This window comes from Pteropus alecto, unplaced genomic scaffold, assembly GCF_000325575.1.
Source record: "Pteropus alecto unplaced genomic scaffold, ASM32557v1 scaffold87, whole genome shotgun sequence".
NCBI classification, from domain to species: Eukaryota; Metazoa; Chordata; class Mammalia; order Chiroptera; family Pteropodidae; genus Pteropus; species Pteropus alecto.
In genome coordinates this window covers 15,413,917-15,429,724 of record NW_006443225.1, presented here as the reverse complement: position 1 = coordinate 15,429,724, position 15,808 = coordinate 15,413,917, and the positions used below count along the sequence as shown (strand labels likewise).

Sequence of the window (15,808 nt, the reverse complement as noted above, 5' to 3'; positions counted from 1 at the left end):
CACATAGCACAATAAAAACAGTCAATACATATCATTAAATTTTGCTCTTAATACTGAATTAAGCTTTGTTCTTTTTATTCTTTTTTTTGGAGAAGTTTCCAATCCAACATAAACTACATAGTTAGCAGAAACTTCTTTACAGTTTTAACTTAGCGGATAATCTCTTAAAACAAAGATCGATTGCTTGAGTCACAACCGCTTTCCATGTCGTGACTTCCTCCGCTCGACCTCCTGACTGCCGGTCGAGACCTGCCCTTCGCCCTGCTGCAGCGTCTTTCATTGCACCTGTCCCCGTCAGTCTTGAAAAGCAAGACTGATTTTTTTTTTCATTTTGCTATTTTAAGCTACAACTGGCCACCAGTCATATTTATGAAACTTCACCTGAAAGCTTTTCGCCCTGTACCCAACCAAGGCATCTGAAGAACACAGAGGTCACATCTTGGTCTCTGCCTGTTAAACAGTGTCCCAGAATTTATTTTTCACCCGGTTGCTGTTTGAACCTTTTATTGCTGCTTCGCCATCGTCTCTGAAGACAGCTTTATAAGTGGAGCTGAACTGGTAGGGTAAACGGGTGTGCGTACTAGCATATGTGCACAATAAATATATGAAACGCGTGTTCAGTAGGAAAAAACGTAGTCAAACTCAAAATGCTAACCAATTCGAAAAGGCCAGATAAACTCACAGAACCTCACAAGGATTTATGAGGTAGGAATTAAAGGCGCAGGCACACCTTGAGCTTCGAGGCTGGCTTCCCTGAAGGCCCTTTCTGTGAGATGTTCCCAGCCCCGGGTCACTGTGAGACTCAGCTCCACGCGGTCTGGCCCCGATGCTGTCTACATTTCCTCCTCCCCTCGACGGTGCTGTCTTTGGGAATTTTTGAATGAAATCCACCTCCCAAAATTCTTAACATATAAAGGAGCAAAATCTAATCGAAGTTTAAAGTCGTCCCAGATTTCCTTAATCTCCACACTGAGTAACGATGCATTTTCCGCGTTATAAGGCTTCCCTGCGTGGTGTCTGTGTTCTGCGTTAGCCATAACCGAGAAGGCGCCTGGGTTCGTGCTCGTGATTCATTTAGAACACAGCTATTTTGAAAGAACCACTGGTTGTTACCAAAATTTGATCTTTTTATAATACAATGGAATCATAGGATGCAGATGAAAATGCCACTTAAGAGAAGTTGATGGAAATTATTTCTAAACTAAGGCCTGTGGCTTTAATAGGGAGGTAGAGAAAAGAACATGGAGCTTGGAAGTGGGCAGCCCGAAGGCTAATTCTAGTTCGCATTTGTTCAGACTGGCCACGTAACCTGGGGCAGCACACCCTCTCAGAGCTCCGTAAAATGGAGCTAACGATCACTTGCAAAAATAACCCGCACAGGAATCTTAGCCTGCTGCCGGGCACACAGAGCCCTGCATTAAGTGTTTGTGTGTTGTGTTTTTTTTAATTCCATTGACTTGGGGTTTAGGAGCTAGGGTTTTCTTCTTTCTAACAGTCCCGATGTCAAGGGCACCCATTTTTATTTCCTCCTTTCCCCAACCTTGGTCTTACTGGTCACCCTGTTCTTCATTTCATGCAGTAGACTGGCCTGTTCGGCCGCTACATCCAGGGCACCTGGAGAAGCGCCAGAAGGTAGCAGGTTTCCATTAAACACTGGTCGCCTGAACGAACTGGGCAGCCCCCCCCATGAATGGGTGAACAGGCCAGGGCCCCTGCCACCATGAACTCCACCTAGGGGGTACGGTGGCAGTTAATAAGAAATGACAATAAAGTGTGTCAGGATGGAGAAAAAAGGGCACGCGCACTCTGACCTCTGCCAGGGAGGTTGTGGCCTCCTTGAAGGACACGTGGCCCGAGCCGCAGACCCCGGGACATGAGCACGGGAGCAGCGGCCCTTCCAGTCTCCCTCACGCAGCCCAGGCCCCCCGAAAACAGCAGCAGTACAGCATTCGAGAACTGTTAACACCGTTTCGATGTAGTCGCACTGGATATTCAAACATAGTACAACTGTTTCCTCGTCTTTAAGAACAAAACTACCTCCCCAGTAACATCACGAGGCCAGCACTAGATCACTTGTAATGCTATTTAAGAACTAGACAACTGTTTTAATAATACCAAGAGAGTAGCTTTGTCATAAAGATAGCCAAGCTTGGACAGATCTGAAAAGATGGGTCTTATAAGGCTGCTTTGTTTTTTTCAAACGAGTTTGGGTACCTTGGGCTATGGTATATATTACAGTAATATTTATCAAAATGGGACACTGTGATTAAATGTAACTGGATTTCTGAAATGTGGTTTTGAGCGGAGAAACAAAAAATCAGACCCATAAAATAATTCGTGAAAGCGTTCAACCTCTCGCCTGCAGTTTTCACCTGGAGGAACGGGTCGTGTCCACAACGACGACCAGGAAAAGCAAGAGTCAGAGAGCCTCGTTTCGAGTTTTTCCTAAATGTTTCCTGGGAGGCCTCCCTCTCCTACAGATTTTACTCCCACATTCTGCCTTTATGAGGAAATCATTCTTCCTCGTCTGGATCACGTCTTACCAAAAACTGCATATCTGATTCCCCTCAGTTCCTAACCCCGGGACCGAGAACTGTGTCTCACCCCGATGTTTTGAGGTGAATGAAGCCGATTATTTTTTAAGTTGTTTTTTTAGATTTCACCGAGACTGGATTCGTTTTTAAGTGAAAGTTCAGAGGTGGCTCCATCTAAAAACGGCATTGCTATTTTGGGGTTGACTGCTGTCGTTATCCGCGCCTTATTTACCCACGACTGTGTTGGGTTTTGTTTCTGGCTTGTTCGGTTTGGTAATCGGCTTTGTGAGCTCATCTACATGCTGAGACTGACACAGAAACATCACGCTGCTTCTGTTCTGTTTCATTTCCAGGGCCCTAATTCGGTCATGATTGTCCTGGTCATGCTGTTGAATATCGGGCTGGCCATCCTTTTCGTTCACTTTCTAACTTGATTGGAATTAGGAAAGGTAAGAATAGCCTCAATTTCTAAACAATCGTCACGAAATATAACATTCTCTTCCCGTATTCAAATTCATGTGTTTTTTTTTTTTCACAACTACATCTGGTCCTTCACATTAATTTTGGCTGCGCCTGAATGTGATTCAACATAGTTACTAAGTGATGTAACTGTTTTGACCCTTCAGTGAAGTCATGACAGCTAGCGATGGCGCTGGCCCACAGTTCTCCGCAGTCGTGGCACCAGCCCTTAAAATGACACGGCCCAGTCAGACTCAGACACGGGGAAGGAGGCTTGGAATTGGGATGGGATCGCCAGAGAGAGGAAACTTGGAAAATTCAGCCAGAGGACCTGTTCGGTTCCCCCTGGGAGTGCTTTGTGGCTTTGGGGTCCTCTGGGAGCTGAAGCGAGCAGCGGTGTCGGAGAGCAAACCTTAATAACCGTTCTTTTTTAAAATCTGCTGAAGCAGCCCCATCCGGAGAAGTTCTTGGCATTGGCTGCGCCATCTGTCCTAGCGGAGTGTGACTAAACTGGAAATGTATGGAGCTTTTTTTTTTTTTTTTTTTTTTTGATGGAAGTCAACAGCTGCCTTACTATTTTACCATCTGACGTTTTCGGTAGGGAGCTGGGGAAGCCACGATGGCCGAGGAGCGCGGTCGGAGGAGCGCGCTGCCGCGGCCGTGCTTCCAGCCTTCACTCCTGCCTTGTTTGAAGAAGTAGGTAGCAGCATCACTCACCAGTCTTATGCCAGGACCTGCTGCTTTCACGCCTCCCAGAACGTGCTGGGAGGGACGCTGGCTTGTGCACAGCTACCTTCACATTTGCTGTTTAGCAAAATAACGATGCATAGTCACCTACGACGCGCGGTCCCGGCCGGGCGAAAACGCGACGTGTTGCATCTCAAGGGAAAAAGAAACACCACCACTCGAGAGAAAAACGTGTTGATTTTGATAACATCTTTTTTCATGTCATTCAGTCTTCCTGAACCCTTTAGAAAACGCTACTTATCTTCCACGTTTAGCAATTTGAAAGCATTATCCCTTGCTAAGAAATTTGATTTTAAATATTTTTAATATTACTGAGATGAATTCTTTGTGCACTTAGGAGGTGCTAAGTTTTAAAAGCTGAAAGACAACAGAATTCTAAGGGGTAGAGTCGAACGTCTCTTGGATTGCGGTAATCGGTGTCCAAAGGATTCGGTTTCCTCGCTGACGTACTTTACAACCAAATAAAATCTTGTCAGTGGCTGCGTTAATTCCCATGAAAGTTAAGCAAGATGCTATTAATAAATGCTCTTTCTCTTTTCTTCCAACTCAAAATTTTTGTTGAATGTATTCAGGTAGGGCTTCGTGAAATCACTGCTTCTCAGTTTTATGCCTTTTCGTGTTTTTCCAAGTCCTTTTGTAATTTTATTTCACACTTTAAAGGCTTAGACATTTTTGTTTAAATATTTGTCTTTTGCAGTCCTTTGTCATTCTGACACAATCTGATTTTTTTTTTTTGCTGTTTTATAATTTATCCTTTATTACTCAGAAGCATGCTTACTTCAAGAAACTATATGGTCTTTATAAAAGCGATTATGTCAAAAGAAATCAGGGGAGGAAAAGTTTCTGTTAAATCTCTATGAAACATGACATTGCGGAGAGGGAGCTATTCCTAAATATTTTCACGATCTGCATGGTTTAATCGGATTCTTTCTGCCTTATTTGCTACCTTTTCAATGCAGAAGAGACATTTCACACATTAGCACAGGTGTGGACTGAATGCTTGTCACCTGCAGGGTAGTAACCCGGTAGTGTTTTATGCAGAAGTACAATATGTTCAGAATCCTGGGTGTGACCAATACGGAATAAAGAAGAAAGCGGAGAGAGAGCAAATGAAAATTACAACTTGTATATTTATTTATTTTTTACATTTTGCTTTGACTTTTAAATTTAGGAAGTACGTTTTTACCCAAGAAACGTTTAAGTTCCTTTGTCAGTCTCTCACTTCTCCTTCCTGACCCCATAGCTCTTTACGCTGGGAAAGCTGATTTTTTTAAAAAAAGTAAAATAAAATATTTAATCGTATAAGTGTTTATTTAAAATGTGTAATGCTTTGAAATAATGGGTAACATAACTAAAGGATATGTTTATACAGTGAGCATGTTGGTTCCATTTATAAATATATGTATGATTTATAAGCTTTTTTAAAACAAAGCTCAAATTGTTGGTATTTTTCTAAAATGTGCACAGCTGTATTTTACATGAAAGGCTCTTTCTAATGGGTTGTTATACTGCACTCTGCATTTTGGACAGCACACGGAGTCTGCCAACGCACTTAATACAACATGACTTTGTTTAAAGTTTCTTGCTGTGAAAAAGAACTCCATACCCGCGAGTTCCTTTATTTATAACCCTTGAAACCAAAATGGATAATGTACAGTTTTCACAACTGTATCTGCTCTAATAAAAAAAAAAAAAAAGTTGGTTATTTAAAAAGGCGCAGGTGTGTCTCCTCTATGAGTAAATTACTGTCTTAAGTGAACGTGGACATCTTGGTGGTGGTGGTGAAGGAAAGACCTGAGAATCAACAGTGGAAAGGGGCGGGGGGCTCAGAGCAGCTCCGCGGCAGAAGGGAGTGGCTGCATCATTATTTCTTCCTGCACTGTTTCCATCATGGGCCTTTCGAATAATTTTGCAAAATAAGATGCATTGATCTCGTGTTTACCTTCGTTAATGGGATGAGTGCCTTATTCGGGGTTTTAATCTGCTCCTGTTTTTAAGGAAAACTCAAAGTTGGGGTGAATCTCCGCCCCCCCCCCCGCATGGCTACTTTCAATTAAGGATTTTTGACCACTATACCCCAAATAAATCAGTACGTTGCCATGGCCCCTACTGCTTACGAGCACTGCTGGAAGCTTGGGCCCTGTGGAGGTAAGTGAACCTGCGCTGGGCTCCCTCCGAAGCTGTCCTTGGTGCTGGCCTACGCGGCGACCTCGGAGGCATCGTCAGGGACCTTCTCCAAAGCAGCTGCCAGGGACCCGCCAGCGTGCTTTTAAATCCCCAGATGTGTCACTCCTGTTGAGGGCTACTGTAGTGGAGACCCCCATATAAATAATGCACAAAGTTATGACCTCTAGGTATTAACACATTTATCAACTTAAATGATTGACCTCCTAGCAAACCCTAAAGGAACGCAATACAGAACAGATGGTTTGGGAGCAGGCAGGAAAAGCACAGGGCGCTAGAAAGATTACTGATTCCAGAGTCATGTCCGAACCACACACTTTAATGGTTGAAGCCAAAGCTAGGGTGAAGACTGGCACTCCTATGAGAACCTAACGCCTGACAATCTGAGGTGGAGCTGAGGCGGTGATACTGGCGCTGGGGAGCGGCTGCAAATACAGATGAAGCTTCGGTTGCTTGCTGCTCACTTGCTGTGCGGCCCAGTTCCTAACAGGCCATGGACCAGCACCGGTCCACAGCCCAGGGGTTGGGGACCCCTGCTTAGATTATGAAACACTGGCTTTACAAAGAACTTCCATGTCAAGTCCTCTTGAAATTCATACAAAATTCCTCTGAAAGATTTCCTGTGGTTAAACAGCCTGCCCAAGATCATGTAGCCAAAAGTTATAAAAATTTGTATCAGAGTCCCAGACCTGACATTGTGCTTTTTCATTTCGCATGTTGGCTAGCATTATCTCATTGTCACACTCATCGGTCATGAAAAGGTAGAAGACATGAAATTCAACAGTATGGGTTGAATAAGCCCATTTCATAAGTTCCTTAATGCCACTTAGTTGGTGTAACTATAGTGGAGTCTATTAAAAGTTCCGAGTAATGTATTTGCTATCCTACTGTTAGGTGACTTTTAATAAAGTCTTTATCTGTGATATTTATTTTTGAACTTTATGAAATACTAAACATTAACAAAAGTTCAGCACTTCAATGATATCTTGGTATTTTGGAGTAAGAGGCACATTATAAATGAATTGTGTGTATGTGTTTTGAACTTGTTCTCTATGATTAACCCAGAAATTATACATAGTACCCAGAAGGCCTAAAAGATTTAAACAAATATCGTAGTGTACTTTTGACAATTTAGCTCAGTGTTTGATAACATTCCCTTGGTATTCCGTTGAATCTCAAGTCTGATATAGATCAACTATTAATAGAATTAATGCAAAAGTGAGGGCCTAAGGTATATTTGGCTAGTGATTGATAAAGCTGTTCATTACTGAGGTAATGAATACAGTATATCAACTTCCAGTCAAATGGCAGCGTAGGTAAACACTGTGCTTTGCCACCTCCCACAACCACATCAAAATTACGGCTACATTATAGAACAGCCCTCATTAAGAAGACCTGAAGACTGAAGGATTCTTATAAGTGGGGATATGAAGCAGCAGCCACATCAAGACTAGAAGGAGGGATGGAGACACAGAATGGGCGGGTCCCACACCCGTGGTGTGGCAGTTAAGAATCAGGAGGGATATCTAGGATGCAGGTGACCCCCCTGAGGAGCAAGGTGCCCCAGCCCCACACCAGCTCCCCAGCCTGAGGCTCTAGTGCTGAGAAGGAGTCCCTATAATTTCTGACTATGAAAACCAGGAAAATAATTTTCGAAGTGCTTAGCAAACATTCAAACTATTACAGAAAATTGTAGCAAAGTCTCCCAAACTCATTTTACAAGGCCAGCATTATCAGGATACCAAAATCAGATAAAACTCTGCAAAAATATATATATATAGGCCAATATCCCTGATGAACATAAAGGCAAAAATCTTCAACAAAATATTAGCAAAGCAAATTCAGCAATACATTAAAAAGATCATACACCATGATCAAGTGGGATTTATTCCTGGCATGCAAAGTTGGTTCAATACCCCCAAATCTATTAACGTGACACACCACATAAAATGAAGGGTAAGAATCATATGATCATATAAATAGATGCAGAAAAAGTATTTGACAAAATTCAACATCCATTTATGATAAAAACGCAGCAAAATGGAGATAGAGGAAACATACCTCAACATAATAAAGGCCAGATATGAAAAACCCATAACATCATACTCAATGGTGAAAAGCTGAAAGTTCTTTCTTCAAGATCAGGAACAAGACAAGGATGTCCATTTTCACCATTTTCATTCAACATAACACTAGAAGTCCTAGCCATAGCATTCAGACAAGAAAAAAGGCATCCAAATTGGAAAGGACGAAGTAAAACTGTCACGATTGTCAGATGACATGATAGTATTTAGAGAAAACCCTAAAAACATCCACCAAAAAGCTATTGGAATTAGTAAATGATTCAGTTAAGTAGCAGAATACAAAATTAACATTCAGAAATTGGTTGCATTTTTATACACCAATAATGAACTATCAAAAAAAGAAATTAAGAAAACAATCTCATTTACAACTGTATTAAAAAGAATAAAATACCTAAGAATAAATTTAACCGAGGAAGTAGAAGAACTGTACTCAGAAAACTATAAGACACTGAAGAAAGAAATTGAAGAAGATACTAATAAATGGAAAGATATACCGTGCTCATGGATAGGAAGAATTAACATCGTTTAAATGTCCATACTACCCAAAGCAATCTACAGATACAGTGCAATACCTGTCAAAATACCAATGGCATTTTCACAGAACTAAAAAAATTCTAAAATTTATATGGAGCCACAAAAGACCTTAAAAAGCCAAAGCAATCTTGAGAAAGAACAAAGTTGGAGGTATAACACTACCTGATATCAAAGGCTGTGGTAATTAAAACAGCATGGTACTGGCATCAAAACAGACACATAGATCAGTTGAACTAAATAGAGAACACAGAAATAAACCTACACCTATCTAGTCAATTAATCTATGACAAAGGAGGCAGGAATATATGATGGAGTAAAAACAGTTCTTCAATAAATGGTCCTGGGAAAACTGGATAGATGCAGTTTATCCAAAAGAATGAAACTGGATCACTTTCTTACACCATATACATGAATAAACTCAAAATGGATTAAAAACTTAAATGTAAGACCCGAAATCATAAAACTCCTGAAGAAAACATAGGCAATAAATAAACTCTTTGATATTGCTCTTAGTAATGCTTTTCTAGATCTGTCTCCTTGGGCAAGGGAAACAAAAGAAAAAATAAATGGGACTACATCAAACTAAAGTGTTCGCACAGCGAAGGAAACCATCGAAAAAACAAAAAGACAACCTACTGAATAGCAGATATTCACCAGTGATATATCCGATAACGGATTGATATCCAAAATACATAAAGAACTCACACAATTTAACACCAAAAAAAGAAAAAAGAAAAAGGAAAGAAAGAAGGGAAGGGAGGAAGGAAGAAAAATAAGTAGTCTGTTTAAAAAATAGGCAGAGGACCTGAATAGACATCTCTCCAAAGACGACATACAGATGGCCAACAGACATATGAAAAGGTGCTCAGCATCATTAATCATCAAGTAAATGCGAATTAAAACCGCAATGAGATATCACCTCCCCCTTGTCAGAATGGCTGTCATCAATGAATCGACAACAAGTGTTAGCGAGGACGTGGAAAAAAGGGAACCCTCGTGCACTGCTGGTGAGAATGTAAATTGGTGTCGCCGCTATGGAAAACAGTGTGAAGGTTCCTCAAAAAATTTAAAAATCCAAAACGCTAATTCAAAAGGACACATGCAACCTCTATGTTCATTGCAGCATTATTTACGATAGCGGACATATGGAAGCAACCGAGGTGTCCGTTAATAGATGAATGGATAAAGTGGTACATACATACAATGCAATATTACTCAGCCATAAAAGAGAATGAAATCTTGCCATGGACAACATGGATGGACCCAGAGGGTATTACGCTAAGCAAAATTAGAAAAAGACCAATACTGTGTGAGTTCACTTATTCATGGATTCTAAAAACAAAGTAAGTGAACAAACAAAACAAACTCGGGGAGAACAAACTGATGGTTGCCAGGCTGGATGAAAGAAGGGAAGAGTTAAGAAGCAGAAATTTCCAGTTATAAAAACAGTCACAGGGATGTAGAGTACAGCACCATAATGTAGTGATAGCTATGACGGTATCGATGCACACTAGACTGATCAGATCACTTCCGAAGTTATATATAGACGTATGTCCAATCACTATGTCAGCACCCCTGAAACTATATGTCAACTATAATTGAAAAATAAAACATTGAAGAAAAGAATACTGTATATCAGTCTTTGAATAGAATTTTGGAGAGAAGATTTGGAGGCAGGATAAATTCAATAGAGATGATTATAATGTGGAAGTACAAGTCTTTTCTTCTCCCCAAGTTGCCCCGAGCAAACTCATTCATGAAATATCAAGAATAATATTAAACATTGAATGGAATTCAAGGTGGTATTTGCTTAAGGGAAAGCAATAGAGGTGTTGGATTTCAGGACTGTATATATCACATTCCTGCCGTTTATGGCACATATTTGGAAGAAAATAATCTAAAAGATAAATATCACATCCCCTGTTCAGGGAAAGCAGAAGCAAAGGCGAGAAGCAGCCGAGGTCATCTAATTTTCTCACGTTCTGGGCTTGTTTTAACAACAGCTACCAACCAGCCGGGTAGGAACCTGGAAGACAGGTAGCTGCTGCTTAAGTTGATAAAGGCCCAGAAGATGCTCAAACATAGCTTTGTTGTAGAGCCAACAAGCAGTGGGATCCTTCGTCTCAGAACTAGAGATGGCATCATTTTAAAAGCAGTGTAACATCTGATAACTGGGCCAAATAAAAAGCAGCAGTTAGAGATACCCAAACTCATACAATAGTCACAAGGACGAACAAGCATCAAGTCTCTTGTAACTCATCAGCCCACTGAAACCAAGCAAGAATTGGGGGAGGAATCTCAACGCAAAGATGAAACACATCCGCTCAAAATAAGATCTGTGGTCTACACCCAGTCGTGACACAACAAGTGACATGAGGAATTCAGCATAATTTGTCATTTCTCAGTGTCCACTTTATTTTCCTACATTTCCTTACTTTACAATTTGATTTTCTTCCATTAGGATTTTTTGTGCATAGAAGTATCTTTCCATTTTTTTTCTAATCACATCCTTTTTCATCACAAAAATAAAAATCTCAAAGAGCTAATGGACTGTAAAAATCTAAAGATCCTGACAGACTATATTTTGAGGTTTCCATTGGTCCAAACTATTAACAATTTACGTGTATTTGTGTTGACATTCTAAAGAGTGCCTGAGTAAACCAGAAAGGAAGCACTCGAAACGAATGCTACCCTCCCCCAAGCTTTCAGGAATTTTAACACTGCCTGCGTGCTCAGGACACCGCCTAATGCCTCGGTGCCCTGAAAAGCCTGAGCTCTGTGTGGCACGCAGTCATAACTCCCTGTCCGTCTCCACAGACCAGCAGCATGCTGAGGCACACGCAGGCCACCACTGCAGCCTGACAAGCTTAGCTGAGGATATCAATTCAGCTAGAGAAGCAGAAGGCGGCCTAAATTCAGGCGTGCCACCTTCTCTGATGCCATTCTGATGGCACCAGCCACACGCTCCTTTTTGAGTCGTCCCCATACACATTCAACGTGCCGGCACCGAACAGCGCACGTCTGTTTTGGTACATGCTCAGGGTAGTTTTATAAGATTGGAACAATCACATCTGCCTCACAGTGTTTTCGTGAGAATCGAAGCCGGTAACTTCAATCCACTCCCTGGCACATGGTAATCGCTCACATACAGTAGGTACTATTACCCTTAATAGCCTCACCTTATTAGCAATTTTTATGTATTCCTTCATCAAACATTCATTCCACATAATTGATGTTTCTTAAAATTCATTGAAATGAAATTCTACCCGTCTTTAGTCTTAATTAAGCCTTAGGTCCTGCCCTAAGGAATGTATTCTGCATGTACAGGCCAGTACTTTATACAATTAAATGGGTTCCTTCTCAAAAGCAAAAGGCAGGCAATTAAAATTAAAAGCTGCTAATGGCCATCAGAAGGTACACTGGCAAGTACTGATACATCCTCATGAAAGGCTTACGCATATTTAATAATTCAGGACACTTATTATATACACTAGGTACAGCTATTCACTAATGTCTGTTAGTCACAAAACCTGCACGATGAAAAGATTCAAGCGAGGTGCATGGGGCGAGCCTGACAAAGGCTCATCACAGTGGCCGCACTCAGTTGTAAGAGAGAACTTCCTGCTGCGTGCAGAGTAGAGACGCTCACTGATAGGCAGAAATGTGTTCATGGGCCCAGCCATTATGTTTAATCACTGTCGTTATGGACATAGGTAAATGGCTCTGGCTGTACATAAAATCAAAATATATTTAATCACAAGTAATAGCGAAACGTCATAATGTTGGCTCTCCTAGAGCGAAACATTATAAATTCTGTCATCGATATTTACAAAGAACAGAAAGGAAGTTAACTGTTCTCGTCCCGTGTAGATGCAGAAAGCTTAGCTCAAATCCCACACGAAGCTAAACTCAGGCATATCTTCTGCGATGGGTCATAGGAAACAGTTCTGCATGAAACATTCTTCATTCACCCTTTTAAGGAAGCCTCAACCTCCTGGGACATTAACTCGTTTTTATATCATTAAAACGCACTCACCAAATCTCATCTATGAAGGAGGTTCACGAGAACCACCTGGAGGTAAAACACTGCCGAGCCCCCACAGGCTGCGCTTCTGCTTCAGTGGGTCTGGGAATTCGCATTTCTGACGTGTTGCCAAGTGCAGCTGCTGCTGCTGCTGCTGCCGGCCAGGGGACCCCACTTTGGGGACCCCTGCTCTGTGCCGTCAAGCAACGTGCAAGGATCAAGCACCAACTCCCTTCATGTTTGTTGTGGATGCGTGTTTGGTGTGGTACAGAGGAGAGAGCAGCGTGGAAAAGTGCATAGCCTAACATCTGCCCACCTGACATCTGCCCAGCAATCGTGTCATTTGATCCTTATCACGGCTCAGCGAACGAGGAAGCGTTTTCCCCATTTTGCATATGAGAAAACCAAGGTCCAGAGAGGTGGAGATAATTGTCTAATGAAACACAACTGGCAGGTATCAGAGCCAGACTCCCACCCAGGGACTCTGGCTCCAAGTCCTGGGTGGCTACTTCTCAGGACAGCGGCTCTGTCCTCGGGCCACCAAGAGCTTAGCACACAAGGCACAGCCCTTCTGAGTACCCTCAGGCGGGATACCACGGAGGTCACGTCCTCGAGGTTAACGGGGACAAAACACTCCTGAGGCCAAAGGCAGTGCTTTGCCTGATCCATGAATGAGAGTCATTGCCAAAGGTGTCCAGCGGTTTATCTGTCCATGTGTCTCTCCAACCAGACATGAAATTGGACCTCATTCTTTAAGATTTGCACACGCGAGCGCTTCTCTCTACCCCATTTTCTCAGACGGTGCCTACATTTGCAGGCCTACGCAAGCTCCCTCTGGCCATCCATGCGGACTAGCTCCCCGAGTTTTGACAGGAAAGAAAACAACCAGCAGTTAAAGATGACGACAGCGTCTGCACATAGATTCCCTCACGTCCCCGCTGACCTTCTCCAGTGACCACCGGGCTGGAAGAGGAAGCCTGATTGTCTGAGATTGGCAGGGAGCGAGGGGGCTTCTCGGAAAACATCCTGATCCTTATTTTTGTCGGGAGTTGTGAGTGGGATTTAGGAAACCAACCCTTCAAAGATCATCAGACAAGTTCCCCATCAGCCTCAGACAATTGATTCTCAACCTCGAGATTTTCCACAAATGGCAAGCATAGACAACACACAGAAGAAAAAATACACAGGGCCAATGAACATGAAAAGTGGCCGGGGAAAGGTAAATTAAAATGAGATTTTCAAAATCCCATGTCTGCCACACTGATTACATTCTTAGCTGAAACAGGAAAGAGGCTTGGAGTCCTCACCAGATCTCAAACCCACCTCGTCTTTACTTTCCAGCTCTGGGGACTCAATTCCAGAATGTCCCCTCTCAGTGACTCCAGACAGCCTTGCTCAATTCTTAGCACTTCACTGTGCAAATCACGTCTTTCAAGCCTGTCTCCACCACCAACTGTGTGCTCCTTGCAAGTGGGGGCTATGGCCCATCTCTCCACCCCAGTAATGCCTGGACACACATATGTCCAATAAGACTGATAAACTGAAATCGCCTTGCCCTGGGATGGCTCCCACACGAGTGTGAGACAGCCATCTCCCCACAGCATGCCCTGAGAACACGCCCCCCACCCCCCGCCCCACAATTCTTGTCTCACAGTGTTAATGTTACTATGCCAAATGGTAGGGGTCTGGGGTGATACTTTGTAGAAGAGGAAGACGTTTTAAGCATATGTAAAAATCCTGTTGAGATTTCACTCGTTTCTCACCATAATTTGGTGAAAATCATGGCTGAGTGCCTTTGTAAAACTGGTTTGCTCAGCAATCTGATAATACGTCCAAGAAAACCAGCAGATCATCGATCTCAGTTGAGAAAATGATTTCTAATGAACAGGTTTGACACTTTAAACTAGACAAATACATTCTAGAGAGCTGCTGTACAGAATTGTGTCACAGACAATGATACTGCACGGGGCTCTTAAACATCTGCTAAGAGGGTATAAACCTCATGTGAAGTGTTCTCACCGCAAAATTTAAAAAGTTTTTAAAATTATTTCTCAGCCCCTTGAAATTCTTTTCAGGCATTTGAGGTGAGTGGATGGCAGAATGGATGCTGGGAGCGACCTTGCAGATCAGGCCCCGATTCCTTATGTGCCTTCGAGCGGCCACTGCGCAGGCGAAGGAAGTGACAGCCAGGAGACAGTTAACCACGAGGGCCGGATGACGCGGGGTGGCCAGCGAGGGAAACGTAGGGCTCGAGAATGACGCCCAGGTGTCAGGCTGCTGCTAGCGAGGGTGGGAGGAGGCACGCACGGGCGGACCGAAGACACTGAATTCGGTGTGAGGCGGCGTGGCCAGAGGTGTCCGTGGGATGGCCGAGCGGACAGGACGCCATCAGGTCCAGAGAGCAAGCGGCTCTCCACGCTCGAGACGCGTACTGAGTGTCGGGTGAAGGAAACAGCCGCTTGGATGTGGTCATTTGCTCTTCTCTTTGCAAGTTCTTCCGTCCATTTACTACAGCGGGTCCCGCAGAAGGCCGACGTTTGGCATTTTGTCTGTGTGTCTGCTGTGGGAGAACGGCCGTAACGTAAACTTGCGCCCTAACCACAGTCAGTGGCATTATGCACATGCGCATCGCTTTGCGACGGTCACCGCCGTCCATCTTTTCAAAAACATCACTATTTTGTAATGGATTTCTCTAATTTGGGTTTTTTTTGTTTTTTTTTTTTTTACTATTGCAGAGGTGTTTGAAGTTACGGTAATAAGTGGCTTTATCACTGAATCTGAGGTCACTGAATAGCACAACAAATATACAGTTTTTCTAATTCATTTTAGGACAGAGAACCTGATGATGAAGCTACTGTAAACCGCTGTGAATGCGTAAGCTACCTTCAGCTTAATCATCCAGGGTCCAGGAAGCTTCCCTTTACGAGGAGGAGCCGGGGCCTTGCCACTGAGCCGAGGGCAGAAGACGGGCAGCTGCTGACCACGACCCCAGATCCCCTTCCTGCTCCAGCCGGAATGGGTTTCCTCACCCCACTTCCTGTTGTGGCTGCTTCCTGTGACAGCCAGCCTATGGCTGAACTCACAGACTAACTTCAGATGCAACGATGAGGTTTAATCTTAAACCCGCCGGCATTTTTTATTATCTAGTTGGGTGGGGAGAGCCACGATTTATTTATTGAAATTTTTTTAAAGAATGGGAATGAAAGCTTCTGAAGAAGGTAAAGAGAATTAAAGCTTTTGCC

General features: G+C 42.9%; 1 protein-coding gene across 1 annotated transcript in view; it reads left to right on the top strand.

The window, feature by feature from the left end:
- The window catches only part of JPH1 (junctophilin 1), a 47,147-nt gene extending 43,632 nt beyond the window's left edge, over positions 1-3,515 (top strand). The window contains exon 4 of the mRNA XM_025041117.1: positions 2,888-3,515. Coding sequence (XP_024896885.1) covers positions 2,888-2,968 — 81 coding nt within the window. The 3' untranslated portion in view covers positions 2,969-3,515. The remainder of the gene's footprint in view (positions 1-2,887) is intronic.
- The last annotated feature ends 12,293 nt before the right edge of the window (positions 3,516-15,808 follow it).